Raw genomic sequence first — 13,996 nt, 5'->3', positions numbered from 1 at the left:
AAGGGTAGCCATTGTGTGTATACCTTATGAACATCTCTTTCTATTAGATGAATATGAACTATGACTTGTGACTATAAGTATACATGCCAAGAGCTGGAGTCTTTCCCTCTCAACTAATAGGCAAATAGAAACTTGGAGGAAAAAATAAATCCAAATTAAAATGACACAATGAATAAATCTCTTATAATAGAACAGCGATTTCTAAATCAAATAATTGACCTATGAAAAATAAATCTCAGGTGCTTGTCTAGAGTTAGTGCTCCTCCATGAAGAATATATTCCCTGAACATTATATTTTAAACATACTTATAAGTACCCCAAATTTTGTCATGGGAAAACTCTATAAATGTATGGTAAGAGAGGTTAAAAGCTTAAATATCTTCGGAGCTGGCACTGTGGCACAGCAAGTTAAAGCTCTGGCCTACAGTGCTGACATTCCATATGGGCTCCAGTTAGAGTCTCAGCCACTCCACTTCCAATCCAGCTCCCTGCTAATGTGCCTGGGAAAGCAGCAGCAGATAGTTCAAGTCCTTGGGCCCCTACACTCATGTGGGAGATCTGGAAGAAGCTCCTGTCTCCTGGCTCCTGGCTTCAAATTGGCTCAGCTCCTGTCATTGGGGTCATTTGGGGAGTAAAACAACCAATGGAAGCTCTCTTTCTCCTCTCCCATCTCTCTCTCTCTTGCACGCGCGCCCTCTCTCTCCCGCTGTAACTCGTTCAGCTAAATAAAACAAATATTTTTTAAAAAATCTTCAAAGAGATTGGGAAAATCAATGGGCAAGAGTTACAAATCGGGGCTGGCACTGTGGTGCAGTGGGTTAATGCCCTGGCCTGAAGCACTGGCATCACATATGGGTGCCGGTTCTAGTCCCGGCTGCTCCTATTCTGATCCAGCTCTCTGCTGCTGCCTGGGATAGCAGCAGAAGATGGCCCGGGTCCTTGGGCCCCTGCACCCGTGTGGGAGACCTGGAGGAAGCTCCTGGCTCCTGGCTTTGGATCGGCACAGCTCCGGCCATTGCAGCCATCTGGGGAATGATCCAGCAGATGGAGGTCCTCTCTCTCTCTGTCTCTACCTCTCTCTGTAACTCTATCTTTCAAATAAATAAAAATAAATCTTAAAAAAAAAAAGAGTTACAAATCACATATACACAGCAAGTCCACTAGCACACTTGGGGATGTTCTTGACCCACATTCAGGTGCCACAGATAATAAAGAAGATGGAGACTGGTTTGACCAAATACGTTCAACAAAGTAGGACAGGGATACGCTAATAACAATGGACCATGGAATTTAAGCTGTATAATAGGGATTTAGAGAGGATCTGGGACAATAAAATGACAGTGGAATCAATGGATTGTAGGTCCCAGGGAACTCAAAGGTTTTTGTTTGTTTGTTTGTTTGTTTTTTCCAGTCAGAATTATTCATCGATTTGAGTGGGAAAGATAGGGAGTAGTGGTTAGAGACTGGGATGACTGCAATTCAAATTAGGGAACAGTAATCGGTAATGACAAGGACCAGAAAATGTCATCTTGGTATTCAGTGATACAGAGGGAAAAGAAGGTAAGATCAATGGAGGAAAGAAATTCAGTTAACTGAAATGCTAAGTATGTGAATACCTCTTCCACATGGATATTGAAGCCATCAAGAATTACAGCAATGGTAGTGTTGTGAGACAAGCAGAATATATTACAATAGAGACTAATAGCTATCTACTGTATATTGATTCATCTTTTCTCCCTCCCAAGAAGAACTGAGTTTTTTTTTTTTTTGGAAATAGCAATATACATAGCTAATAACTATATTAAGTTTCCCAGGCCTGTTTACTGTTAAGGGTAATCACGTATCTCTCATGTATCTCAACTAAGCCAATGAGAATCAAAAAATTTTGGAATAAAACTACTAGAAAGACTTTTAGAAGGGGTTCAAAAATGCCAATCAAGATGAGGACATAAAAAGACATTAAAGTGTTAACATCACAAAAGAAAAAATATAAAATAATTCGTATGCTTAAGAATTCTGAAAAGGAGCAAACACAAGGAAGATGTGTAAATTGAAGTCCACAGAATAGAAGCTTTATAAATGAAAGCAAACCAAAGCCATATCCACATCTAAAGGGGACATGATGGAAGGAGGAAGTTGAGAAGTCTAAAAGCAGACCTGGCACTGACAAACAAAATTTGAAGGGATGAAGAAAACTCACCTGACCCTTTCGATATCCAATTAGCCTTGGCAGACGGATTGAGATGAGGAAGAACTTCCAAACAAAAAATTTTCTACCACCAAACAACTCCATTCTTAATTTTAATTTCCCAACATCATGGCAGAAAATATTATCTACATAATCATTATAAATAGCCAAAATTAAAAACACTGACAATAGGGGCTGGCACTGTGGTGTAGCGGGTAAAGCCGCTGTCTACAGCGCTGGCAGCCCACATGGCCACGGGTTCAAGTCTTAGCTATTCTACTTCTGATCCAGCTCTCTGCTATGGCCTGGGAAAGCAGCAGAAGATGGCCCAAGTCCTTGGGCCCCTGCACCCATGTGGGAGACCTGGAAGAAACTCCTGGCTCCTGGTTTTGGATTGGCCCACCTCTGGCCGTTGCAGCCATTTGGGGAGTGAACCAGCAGATGGAAGATCCCTCTCTCTCTCTCTCTCTCTCTGCCTCTCTGCAACTCTGTCTTTCAAACAATAAATAAATAAATCTTTAGAAAATATTGACAATAACAAGTTTTGATGAGAATGAAAGGTCACTGAAATTCTCATACACAGCTGTGGGAATACAAAATGGTACTGCCATGTGGGAACAGTTTGGCAGTTGCTCATAAAGTTAGACATATACTATAAGCTACCAATTCTACTCTTAATTATCCAAGATTAATGAACACATATGTCCTTACAAAGATTTACACATATATCTTTTTTTTTTTTGACAGGCAGAGTGGACAGTGAGAGAGAGAGAGAGAGAGAGAGAGAGAGAGAAAGGTCTTCCTTTTGCTGTTGGTTCACCCTCCAATGGCCGCTGCGGCCGGTGCACTGCGGCCAGTGCACCATGCTGATCCGAAGGCAGGAGCCAGGTGCTTCTCCTGGTCTCCCATGGGGTGCAGGGCCCAAGCACCTGGGCCATCCTCCACTGCACTCCTGGGCTACAGCAGAGAGCTGGCCTGGAAGAGGGGCAACCGGGACAGAATCCGGCACCCCAACTGGGACTAGAACCTGGTGTGCCGGCGCCACAGGTGGAAGATTAGCCTAGTGAGCCACGGCACCAGCCTACACATATATCTTAATAGAAGCTTCATTCATAACATCCCAAATAGCCACTGGATCCAAGTGTTTTTTAGCTGATGAATAAGTAAACAAATTGTAGCATAGCACAAAATGGAATATTCTTCACAATAAAAGGAAAAAGCTACTAATACATAGAACAACATGAATAAATCTCAAAAACTTGATGATAATAAGGGGGTTAAAAGTTCAATAAATAAGGGCCACATACTGTATGATTCCATTTATATGAAATTCTATGAGAGGTAAACACTATATGACAGAGCAGTAGTTGCCTGGAGTCAGTGTATGAAGAGAAAATTTACTACAAAGGGTGCTTAAGTGGAGCTTTCTGGGATAATGGAAATCTTTCATTTTTTTGTAATTATGGTAATTAGTGTTTATACAACTATAATAAAGAAGGGGCCAAGTAATGTCATCCTGCATGGTTCTATGGCACAGTGCTTCTAAAACACTGTCAGAACCAAACCAAAATGTGAATCAAGACGATTTAAAACTGAATTCCAAACTCCTGCCAGCTCAAATACTGACAAGATTGGGGCAAGCATTTAGCCTAGCAGTAAGTTATCCTTTAGGATGCCCACATCCCACACTGAAGTGCCCAGGTCCCCCAAGAGGGTGCAGGGATCCAGCACGTGGGCCATCTTCCACTGCTTTCCCAGACCATAGCAGAGAGCTGGATCAGAAGAGGAACAGCCAGGACTCAAACCAGCGCCCGTATGGGATGCTGGCGCCACAAACGGCAGCTTTACCCACTACATCACAGCCCCGGCCCCTCTCAAATAAACTTTGTTTAAAGGATTCATTTATTTATTTATTTGAAAGGCAGAATTACACAGAGAGAGGAGAGGCAGAGAGAAAGAGAGAGGTCTTCCATCCGCTGGTTCACTCCCCAGATGACCACAATGGCCAGAGTTGAGCCAATCCAAAGTCAGGAGCCAGGAGCTTCCTCCACGGCTTCCCACGCAGGTGCAGGGGCCCAAAGACTTGGGCCATCTTCTACTGCTTGCCCAGGCCATAGCAGAGAACTGGATTGGAAGTGGAGCAGCCGGGTCTCGAACCTCCACCCACGTGGGATGCCGGCACTGCAGGTGGCAGCTTTACCTGCTACACCACAGCACTGGTCCCTCAAATTTTTAAAAAATGTTTAATAAAACATGAAAATATCATCGAAATAAGCCTTACATGGAAAACAATAGGAGAGATTATAGATTAGACAAATCATATGAGAAATCAACCATATTAAAGAATAATTGTAGGCCAGCGCCGCAGCTCACTAGGCTAATCCTCCACCTGCGGCACCGGCACACTGGGTTCTAGTCCCGGTCAGATCGCCGGACTCTGTCCCAATTGCTCCTCTTCCAGTCCAGCTCTCTGCTGTGACTCAGGAAGGCAGTGGAGGATGGCCCAAGTGCTTGGGCCCTGCACCCGCATGGGAGACCAGGAGAAGCACCTGGCTCCTGGCTTCAGAACAGCACGGTGCGCTGACCGCAGCAGCCATTGCGGGGTGAACCAATGGAAAAAAAAGGAAGACCTTTCTCTCTCTCTCTCTCTCTCTCTCTCTCTCTCTTTCTCTCTCTCTCTCACTGTCCACTCTGCCTGTCAAAAAAAAAAAAAAAAAAAAAAGATTAACTGTACACCAGTTTCAGTTCAATTCAGTTCATAAGAGAATTATTAGCCTTTTACCCTAAATAACAAAGAAACAATAACAATTCTCTAGAAAACAAAACTTTATACCTGTTTTCAATGTTCTTTTAAATACAATGCTAGGAATCCAGCAAAACACATAAAAACAGAGGTGGCCATTTGACCTGGTAGTTAAATGCCATTTGGTACACCCACATCCCATGTCAGAGTTCCTGCATTTGAGACCCAACTCTGCTCCCAATTCCAATTTCCTGCCAATTCCCAGCATGGAAAGTAACAGGCAGTGACTCAAATATTTGGGTCCCTGCCACCACCCATATGACAGTTCTAGCCTTGCCTAGCTCCAGTATTGCAGGCATTTGTGGAGTGAAAGAGCAGATGGGAAATCTCTCTCTCTCTCTCTCTCTCTGATAAATGAATAAAATTTAAAAAAAAATATTTCTGGCCGGTGCCGCGGCTCACTAGGCTAATCCTCCACCTTGCGGCACCAGCACACCAGGTTCTAGTCCCGGTCAGGGCGCCGGATTCTGTCCCGGTTGCTCCTCTTCCAGGCCAGCTCTCTACTGTGGCCAGGGAGTGCAGTGGAGGATGGCCCAAGTGCTTGGGCCCTGCACCCCATGGGAGACCAGGAGAAGTACCTGGCTCCTGCCATCGGATCAGTGCGGTGCGCCGGCCATGGTGGCCATTGGAGGGTGAACCAATGGCAAAAGGAAGACCTTTCTCTCTGTCTCTCTCTCTCTCACTGTCCACTCTGCCTGTCAAAAAAAAATATTTGTATATAAAACACAGGAACAACTAGGAAAATATGATGCAAAATCAAAAGAAAAAATTAGTCTGGAGAAATAATCACACTTATGGCACAGATACTGGAATTAGCAGACAAGGAATTTTTAAAAATTTGCCACTGGCAGGGCCAGTGCTGTGTGGCACAGCACCGGATCGAGTCCCAGATGCTCCACTTCCAATCTAGCTCCCTGATGATGCGCCTGGGAAAGCAACAGAAGATGGCCCAAGTACTTGGGCCCCTGCACCGACATGGGAAACCTGGAAGAAGCTCCTGGCTCCTGGCTTCGGATGGGTCCAGCTCTGGCCAATGTGGCCATAAAGAGAGTGAACCAGCACATGGAAAACTATCTCTCTCAATTCTGCCTTTCAATCAAATAAATCTTTTTAAAAATGTATTGCAGCAGTGTGAAGAAGAAGGGGCAAGAACAACCTCTGGACTGACCAAAGCCCGTGCGCCACTGCATGGCCCCGTGCCCAGAGCCTACCTCCCGATGCTGCCGCCGCCACTGTGCCCAAGAGAAAGGCTGAAGAGGATGCTAAAGGAGATAAGGCCAAGGTGAAGAACGAAAAACCAGCTCCTCCAAAACCAGAACCCAAGCCTAAAAAGGCCCCTACAGAAAAGGGAGAGAAGGTACCCAAAGGGAAAAGCTGACGCTGGCAAGGACGGGAATAACCCTGCAGAAAACGGAGACGCCAAAACAGACCAGGCCCAGAAAGCGGAAGGTGCTGGAGAAGCCAAGGGAAGGGTGTGCGTTTTTGTTAACTGTGTACTTCTGGTGACTGTACAGTTTGAAGTACTGTTTTTATCAAGTTTTATAAAAAAGCAGAGTTTTACTTTTTTCAAGCTATGTTGTTAGCACACAGAACACTTCCTTGTTGTTTTGTGGGAGGAAGCGGAGGTCACTAACAGAAGGTCTCCGAAGCTGGACTGACGGGGAAAACACCATCCCCCTGTAGCTTTGAGAGACTTCCTCTCAGCTCCCCGTAGGGATTCCCTGCCTGTGACACATAGCCACCGGGCACAGAACCTTGTGGCGTGGAAAAACTAAATTTGATTTTTATGTCCCTGTCTGCCTTCAGCATAGACTTAACTCTCTCAAACCCAGAGACCTGTTGGGACCTGACCCCAATTTGGCAGCAGCATGACAGGCCATCTGGACTTCACAGTGACAGCCCTGAGATGGGGCACCCGAAAAGAGCAACGGTTCCTTTTCTAGATCGTGGATCTGCAGATTGACCATTCTGCCATTTTTATTTCATTTCCTGGAAGTCAGGGTCGGCTTATGAAAAGTTGTTAAACAATGTGCTAAACGTGGAATGTCAGCCCTCACTCTAAACCTCCCCTTTGCAGACCATCACATGGAGATTTCACTGGGTTTTATAGCAGCTTTCTGATTTTGGTCGTCCATTGAAGAAGGGAGTTGAAAGTTGTTGTATACAGTTCACGACTGTCAGCCTATGTCCTGCCTGAAATACCATGATTGTTTATGAAAAGAATCTTTAATAAAACTGTATACAGTTTGGCTTGAAAAAAAAAAAGTATTACTGGCAAAACAAAAGAATTTTCAGGTAAAGAAAAAAATAGGTGGAGAGGTAGATAATAGCCAGAGAGATAAAAACTTCTAAAAAGGAATCAAAAGATAATTGAAGATATCAAAGTTGTTACATTTGAAATCAAATATTCACCAGATAGCACTTAACAGCAGATCAGACACTACAGAATGGACTAGTTATCTTGAAGATAGGGTAATATATATTGTCTAAACTGAAGAACAGAAAGAAAACATTGAAACAAATGGAACAGAAGAGGAACTATTTTTTATTCACTTATCAAATAGTAATATATATATGTGTGTATATATATGTATATATATATAGTTAGTTAGGAGAGGAAACAGTAAAATATATGAAGAAATAATGAGTTTTCCAAATTTACTGAAAACATTAATCCACAGATTCAGCTGGGTGGACACCAGACAGAACAAATACATAGGAAATCTCATTTGGACATAATTATGTTTTGAAAACTAAAGAGAACATCTTTGCTTTTTTTTTCTTAAAGATTTATTTTATTTATTTGAAAGGAAAAGTTACAGAGAAAGGCAGAGACAGAGAGAGGTCTTCAATCTGCTGGTTCACTCCCGAAATGTCTGCAATGACCAGGGCTGGGCTGAGCCGAAGCCAGGAGCCAGGAGCTTCTTCCAGGTCTCCTACATGGGGTTGCAGGGGCCCAATGACTTGAGCCATCTTCCACTGTTTTCACAGGCCATTAGCAGGGAGCCGGATTGGAAGTGGAGCAGCCAGGACTGGAACTGATGCCCAAATGGGATGCAAGTGCTGCAGATGGAGGCTTAGCCTTCTATACCACAGCATGGACCCCAAGAGAACATCTTAAGAGTAGCCAGATTACTATTCTCACCTTGGCCTTTATACTACATGGTCTGTGTAAGTGATAATGGAATGAACCAAACCCTTCACCAACCAGGCGGTCAAACAAATGCTACTACAAGGATATGCTTGGCTCCCCACCCAGGACATCATGACTTTAGACATTGTCCCATGCCAGCGGAGAGTAACTCGTTGCCCCATGTCAGCAGGAAGCAGCTCTAAAAGATAGATCATCATCCCTCCACCCCTCCTGGACTTCTGGGGCCAATGTAAAAACAGAAGAAGGAAACTAGAAGTCAGGTGACCAAATGGCCCAATCACAAGCGTCAGCTCCACCCCCATCCTAACAGGATTTGCTGCTCCCACTTCCTTACCTCTGCAAAGCTATATAAGACCTGTTTTCCCAGTACAGGCTGCTGTACTCTCATACACGGGAGGCAGCCACTCAGGTTTCTCCCACCTGACAATAAACCTTTTCCCTTACTCCGATGTTTGGTGTGTTCTGTGATGACCTTTCACCAAATGCTTAGGATCCCAGTGGAAAACTGAAATGGAATTCCTACTCCTGGCTTTGGCCTGGCTCAGCATTAACTTTTGTAGCCATTTGGAGAATAAACCAACAAGTTGGTTTCTCTCTCTCTCTCTCTCTCTCTCTGTTGCTCTACCCTTTAAATAAATAAATATTTTTAAAAAATCAGTTTCTGAATATATGAATGATTGTACTTCAGTTACCTATTAAATTGACAATACAATATTTTTTAAAAAGTAGCCAGAGAAAAATGGAAACAATGATACAACAACATACACAAAAGAAACAATAGGAGTTAATGGAATTATATCACTATGATTCTCACATTAGAAATGAAATGTTACAATATTAACTCAAGATAAACTGTGATAAGTTTAATATATATATTGAATTTATTGTTTTCCTTTTTAAAAATCTTATTTAAGTTATACAAATTTCATGTATTTCATATATACAGATTTAGGCACATAGTGATACTTCCCACCCTACCATCCCTCCTGCCCACAATCCAACCCTCTTCCTCCTCTCTCCTATTCCCACTCTTAACTTTTATAAAGATCTATTTTCAGTTTACTTACTGATCATAGTTAACCCTATACTGAATAAAGATTCAACAAATAGTATAAAGAAAAAAAACACTGTTCCTCAACAGAAGAGACAGGATTCTAACAGTCATCGAATCTCAAAAAGTACATTTCACTCCATTACATTACATTTAGGTACTCTATTAATTACCCCAGATCAGGGAAAAATATATATTGAGTTTTCTAGAGCAAGCATAAAAAAGATATACCTAAAAACCAAAAAGAAAGTAAAATGAAATAAATATATACATACATACATATATATATATATATATATATATATGTAAACCCAAAATTAGAAAAGAAAGAACAAAAGAGCAAAGAACATATGGGACAAAAGGAAGGCAAATGGGAAGATAGTAGGCTTGATTTACATTAGTTCACTAACATTTTATTATAACCAATTATATCACATGAAGTGTAACTAAATGTAAATGAACTAAACATACCAATTAAAAGACAGATTGTCAGGCTGGATTAAAAAAGCAAGACTCAACTATACGCTCTTTCAAACAGACACGTAGTAAATACATGTCAAAAATAGTTTTAAAGATATAACATGCAACGACTAAATACCAGAGAGCTGATATTAGACCAGGCACATTTCAGAACATGGCATTATATCAAAGATTTTTGAAACTGTACTCTGGTTTTTGTCATGACAGATTAGCCCCATTCTTTTAGTCCTTGCTCCTACAACTAAGATACCTTAGATGCAACAACAACAAACAGGGAAATTCTGAAAAGTGGAAAGAGAAAGGCAGGGACCTCAGTATTTGATGAGCACAAGTCAATGAGTTCCTGGAGTTCTTTCGTTTATCTGCAAAGGCTGGATGAGGCACTGGATAAACCTACAACCTGGACCGACCAGTAAGCACAGATGGAAGAAAAGCCCTAAGAAAAACCAAATGACTATGAAGAGGAATCTTTAGAATAACACAAAAGCTTTTTGACAACACCCATCCTGTTTGAGCCAAATATCAAGAAAAATTCTGTTACTATTCTATAGGTTAGAAGGACTAAAGAATAAGCTGGCAGTGAAAGTAGTCCTTCCCTTGCCCCCTCAGCAGAATTGAATGGAAAGCAAATTCCACTACCTACATGGCTTTAGAAAGTGGCACTCCAACTCCTTTGCCAGGATGATGTCAGTGGGGTGAAACAAGGAATTGCATTTTTACTCTTATCTGGAGTAGCTGTCAGAATGTGGCAAGGATATCTATTCTCACCACTATTATTCTTTACAATACTGGAACCCATGCTAACATGGCAAGCCAAGAAGACACAAAAGGTATTCATATTGGACACTAATAACAAATGTGACAACTAAAAAATTTAAAACATAATACCACTAACAATCACACCAAACAATAAAGAAGTATCAATATATAAACCTAGTAGAATTAAAACTTACACTATGAGAAGCAATGACTTGATCAGCCCTTGTCCTGACTGTTGAAGAACAGCTTACTATTTTATTCTTTATTTTATTCTTTTTAGTATTTTCTTTTTCTACTTAATACCATTGGTCGAACTCTTTACTTAACACAGAATTATTCTTAGGTATTTAAATCCAATTGAAAATTGATCCCTGTTAAAAATAAAAGTGGGAATAAGAGAGGGAGGAGATGTACAGTTCGGCACACGTTCCCTCAGACTTACCTCAAGGGTAAAACTAAAAACTTGCTGTGGGACTCCAAATCTCATTAAGTTGGCAGGTACCAATGCCATCTTACTAGTTAAAGTGATCAGTTTAAGTTCATAACTGATCATAAAGATAGGATTAAGTGTCAAAGGGATAACATAAATAAGACCAGTGTCTGCTAATAACAACAGACAGAATTAACAGAAATTAACGACAGAATTAAAAAGGAGAGAATAATCCACATGGGAAGCAGGCCATACAGCAGACTCATAGAATAACAAATGCCCTAAACAGTACTTTGGCCTCAGAATCAGCCCTTAAGGCATTCAGATCTGGCTAAAAAGCCCATGAGAGCATTTCAGCCATGGAAAGCCAAGTGACTGTGGCAAAAAAATGACTTACGTGAAAGATCTCTGTGAGTGAGATCCCAGTAGAAGGAAGGGGCCATCAAAGAAGGAGGTACTTTTCTCTGAAGAGAGGAGAAAACTTCCACTTTGATTATGACCTTGTCTAAATAATATCAGTTTGTGAACTCAAGAGGCTTCCATAGCCCTGGCAGCTCATGACAAGAGCCTCAGTGATTACTGACATCATAAATAAAAGTGTCAATTGTTAAACAACAGGAGTCACTGTGCTCTTGCTCCCCATGTAGGACCTCTGTCCTTAATGAGTTGTACTGTGAGAATTAATGGTAAAACTTGTCTTCAAACAGTACTTTATACTTTGTGTGTCTGTGTGGGTGCAAATAGTTGAAATCTTTACTTAGCACAGAGTGGATCTTCTATATATAAAGATAATTAAAAATAAATCTTAATGAAGAATGGGACGGGAGAGGGAGTAGGAGGTGGGATGCTTTGAGGGTGGGAGGGCGGGTATGGGAGGAAGAACCGCTATAATCCAAAAGCTGTACTTATGAAATGTATAATTATTAAATAAAAGCTTTCTATAAATACATATATGAATCTAGTAAGTCATGTATAGGAGTATATGATGAAAATCTGTAAATGCTGATAAAAGATATCAAAAAACCCTAAAAAATGGAAAGACATATCATATTTATGGATTAAGGCTCAACATGGGTGTTTAATTACATGAAGCCGAATTCAACCTCTAATTAACAAAATTGGTTATATAGTAAAAGAATAGTGTACATAGGGCTGACACTGTGGCATAGTAGGTTAAGCCTCAAGGTGTGGTGCCAACAACCCATATGGATGCTGGTTTGAGTCCCAGATACTCACTTCCAATCTAGCTCTTTGTTTATGGCCAGGGAGGGTAGCAGAAGATAGGCCAAGTGCTTGGGCTCCCGCACCCAGTGGAAGACCTGGAAGAAGCTCCTGGCTCCTGGCTTTGGATTGGACCAGCTCCATCCACTGTGGCCATCTGGGGAGTGAACTAGTGTATGGAAGACTTCTCTCTCTCTCTGGGGCTGGCGCTGTGACTCAGCGGGTTAATGCCCTGGCCTGAAGCGCTGGCATCCCATATGGGCACCGGTTTGAGACCCAGCTGTTCCACTTCCAACCCAGCTCTCTGCTATGCCTGGGAAAGCACTAGAAGATAGCCCAAGTCCCTGGGCCCCTGCACCCACATGGGAGACCCAGAAAAAGCTCCTGGCTCCTGGCTTCAGATTGGGAATCGGCGCAGCTCCAGCCTTTGCAGCCGATTAGGGAGTGAACCAGAGGATGGAAGACCTCTCTCTCTCTTTCTCTCTCTCTGCCTTTCCTCTCTGTGTAACTCTGGCAAATAAATAAATCTTTTTTTTTTAAAAATAGACCTCTCTGTCTCTCCCTCTCTATATCTGTAACACTGCCATTCAAATAAATAAAGAACTGTTTAAAAAAATAGTCTACATGTAATATTTGAAAGTACAGCTACATATTAAGAAATAAATAACTCATTGATAGATTGAAGAACTCTATAGTTACCTTAACAGCTGCATTACTTCAACGTACACAGCAAAGACATTTGTTAAAATTTAATAACCTCCGGGCCGGCGCCGTGGCTCAATAGGCTAATCCTCCACCTTGCGGCGCCGGCACACCGGGTTCTAGTCCCGGTTGGGGCGCCGGATTCTGTCCCGGTCGCCCCTCTTCCAGGCCAGCTCTCTGCTATGGCCAGGGAGTGCAGTGGAGGATGGCCCAGGTGCTTGGGCCCTGCACCCCATGGGAGACCAGGAAAAGCACCTGGCTCCTGGCTCCTGCCAGGATCAGCGCGGTGCGCCGGCTGCAGCGGCGGCCATTGGAGGGTGAACCAACGGCAAAAGGAAGACCTTTCTCTCTGTCTCTCTCTCTCACTGTCCACTCTGCCTGTCAAAAAAAAAAAAAAAAAAAAAAAAATTTAATAACCTCCAGCCAGTACCATGGCTCACTTGGCCAATCCTCTGCCTGCTGCACCGGCACCCTGGGTTCTAGTCCTGGTTGGGGTGCCGGATTCTGTCCCGGTTGCTCCTCTTCCAGTCCAGCTCTCTGCTGTGGCCCGGGAAGGCAGTGGAAGATGGCCCAAGTGCTTGGGTCCCTGCACCCGTGTGGGAGACCAGGAGGAAGCACCTGGCTCCTGGCTTCAGATCGGCACAGCATGCCAGCCGCAGCGTGCCAGCCGTGGTGGCCATTTGGGGGGTGAAATGGGTGAAAAGGAAGACCTTTCTCTCTGTCTCTCTCTCTCTCTCACGGTCTTTCTCTGCCTCCTTTGTTTTCTTATTTAGTAAGCTACTGTAAACAGAAAAATATTTCCTTAACATGATTCAGAATGTACATTTCAGGCCAAAAGGACAAGACCATGCTTAAAACTTAAACAGGAGAGGCATTATTATTAAAAGGTGGCTCAAGATATGGGTATTCTGTATTTAAATTTTAAGAAAGTATTAGTAGAGCATGGGAAAAAAAATCAGTGTATTACTTACAAATTTCCTAAGAGGAAAATTTTCTTGGATAGGGAATTCATTCTAAAGCCAAATACAGACTCAAAAAGAAAATCTTAGCCTTTTTAAGCACTGATGTCCCTAGATTAAGGTTACATATACCTACAGATAAATTTAATTCTTTATTATCAGACTTCTCAATTGGTTCTTCTCCTTTTTTAGTGCGAGGTCCATAGGTTTCTTCCAAAGTAGAAACAAGCTATGAAAAAAAGCAAAGCA

The 13,996-nt window shown here is 42.3% G+C and overlaps 1 protein-coding gene and 1 pseudogene across 10 annotated transcripts in view; one reads left to right on the top strand and one right to left on the bottom strand.

Moving 5' to 3' along the window:
* LOC103350869 (coiled-coil domain-containing protein 7) overlaps positions 1 to 13,996 on the bottom strand; it is an 87,818-nt gene that overhangs the window by 61,625 nt on the left and 12,197 nt on the right. For all 10 annotated transcript variants that reach the window (XR_016219270.1, XR_016219269.1, XR_016219272.1 and 7 more), the window contains one exon: positions 13,884 to 13,976. Coding sequence is in view for 3 of the 10 variants with exons in the window: in XM_089311890.1 (XP_089168016.1) it covers positions 13,884 to 13,976 (93 nt within the window). In the remaining 7 variants the exon portion in view is untranslated. The remainder of the gene's footprint in view (positions 1 to 13,883; positions 13,977 to 13,996) is intronic.
* LOC138845085 (non-histone chromosomal protein HMG-17 pseudogene) lies at positions 1,522 to 6,954 on the top strand (annotated as a pseudogene).

The sequence above is a fragment of the Oryctolagus cuniculus genome, chromosome 13, assembly GCF_051225735.1.
Source record: "Oryctolagus cuniculus isolate XC-2025 breed Fujian yellow rabbit chromosome 13, ASM5122573v1, whole genome shotgun sequence".
Taxonomy (NCBI): domain Eukaryota; kingdom Metazoa; phylum Chordata; class Mammalia; order Lagomorpha; family Leporidae; genus Oryctolagus; species Oryctolagus cuniculus.
This window is presented reverse-complemented; position numbering and strand designations above follow the sequence as displayed.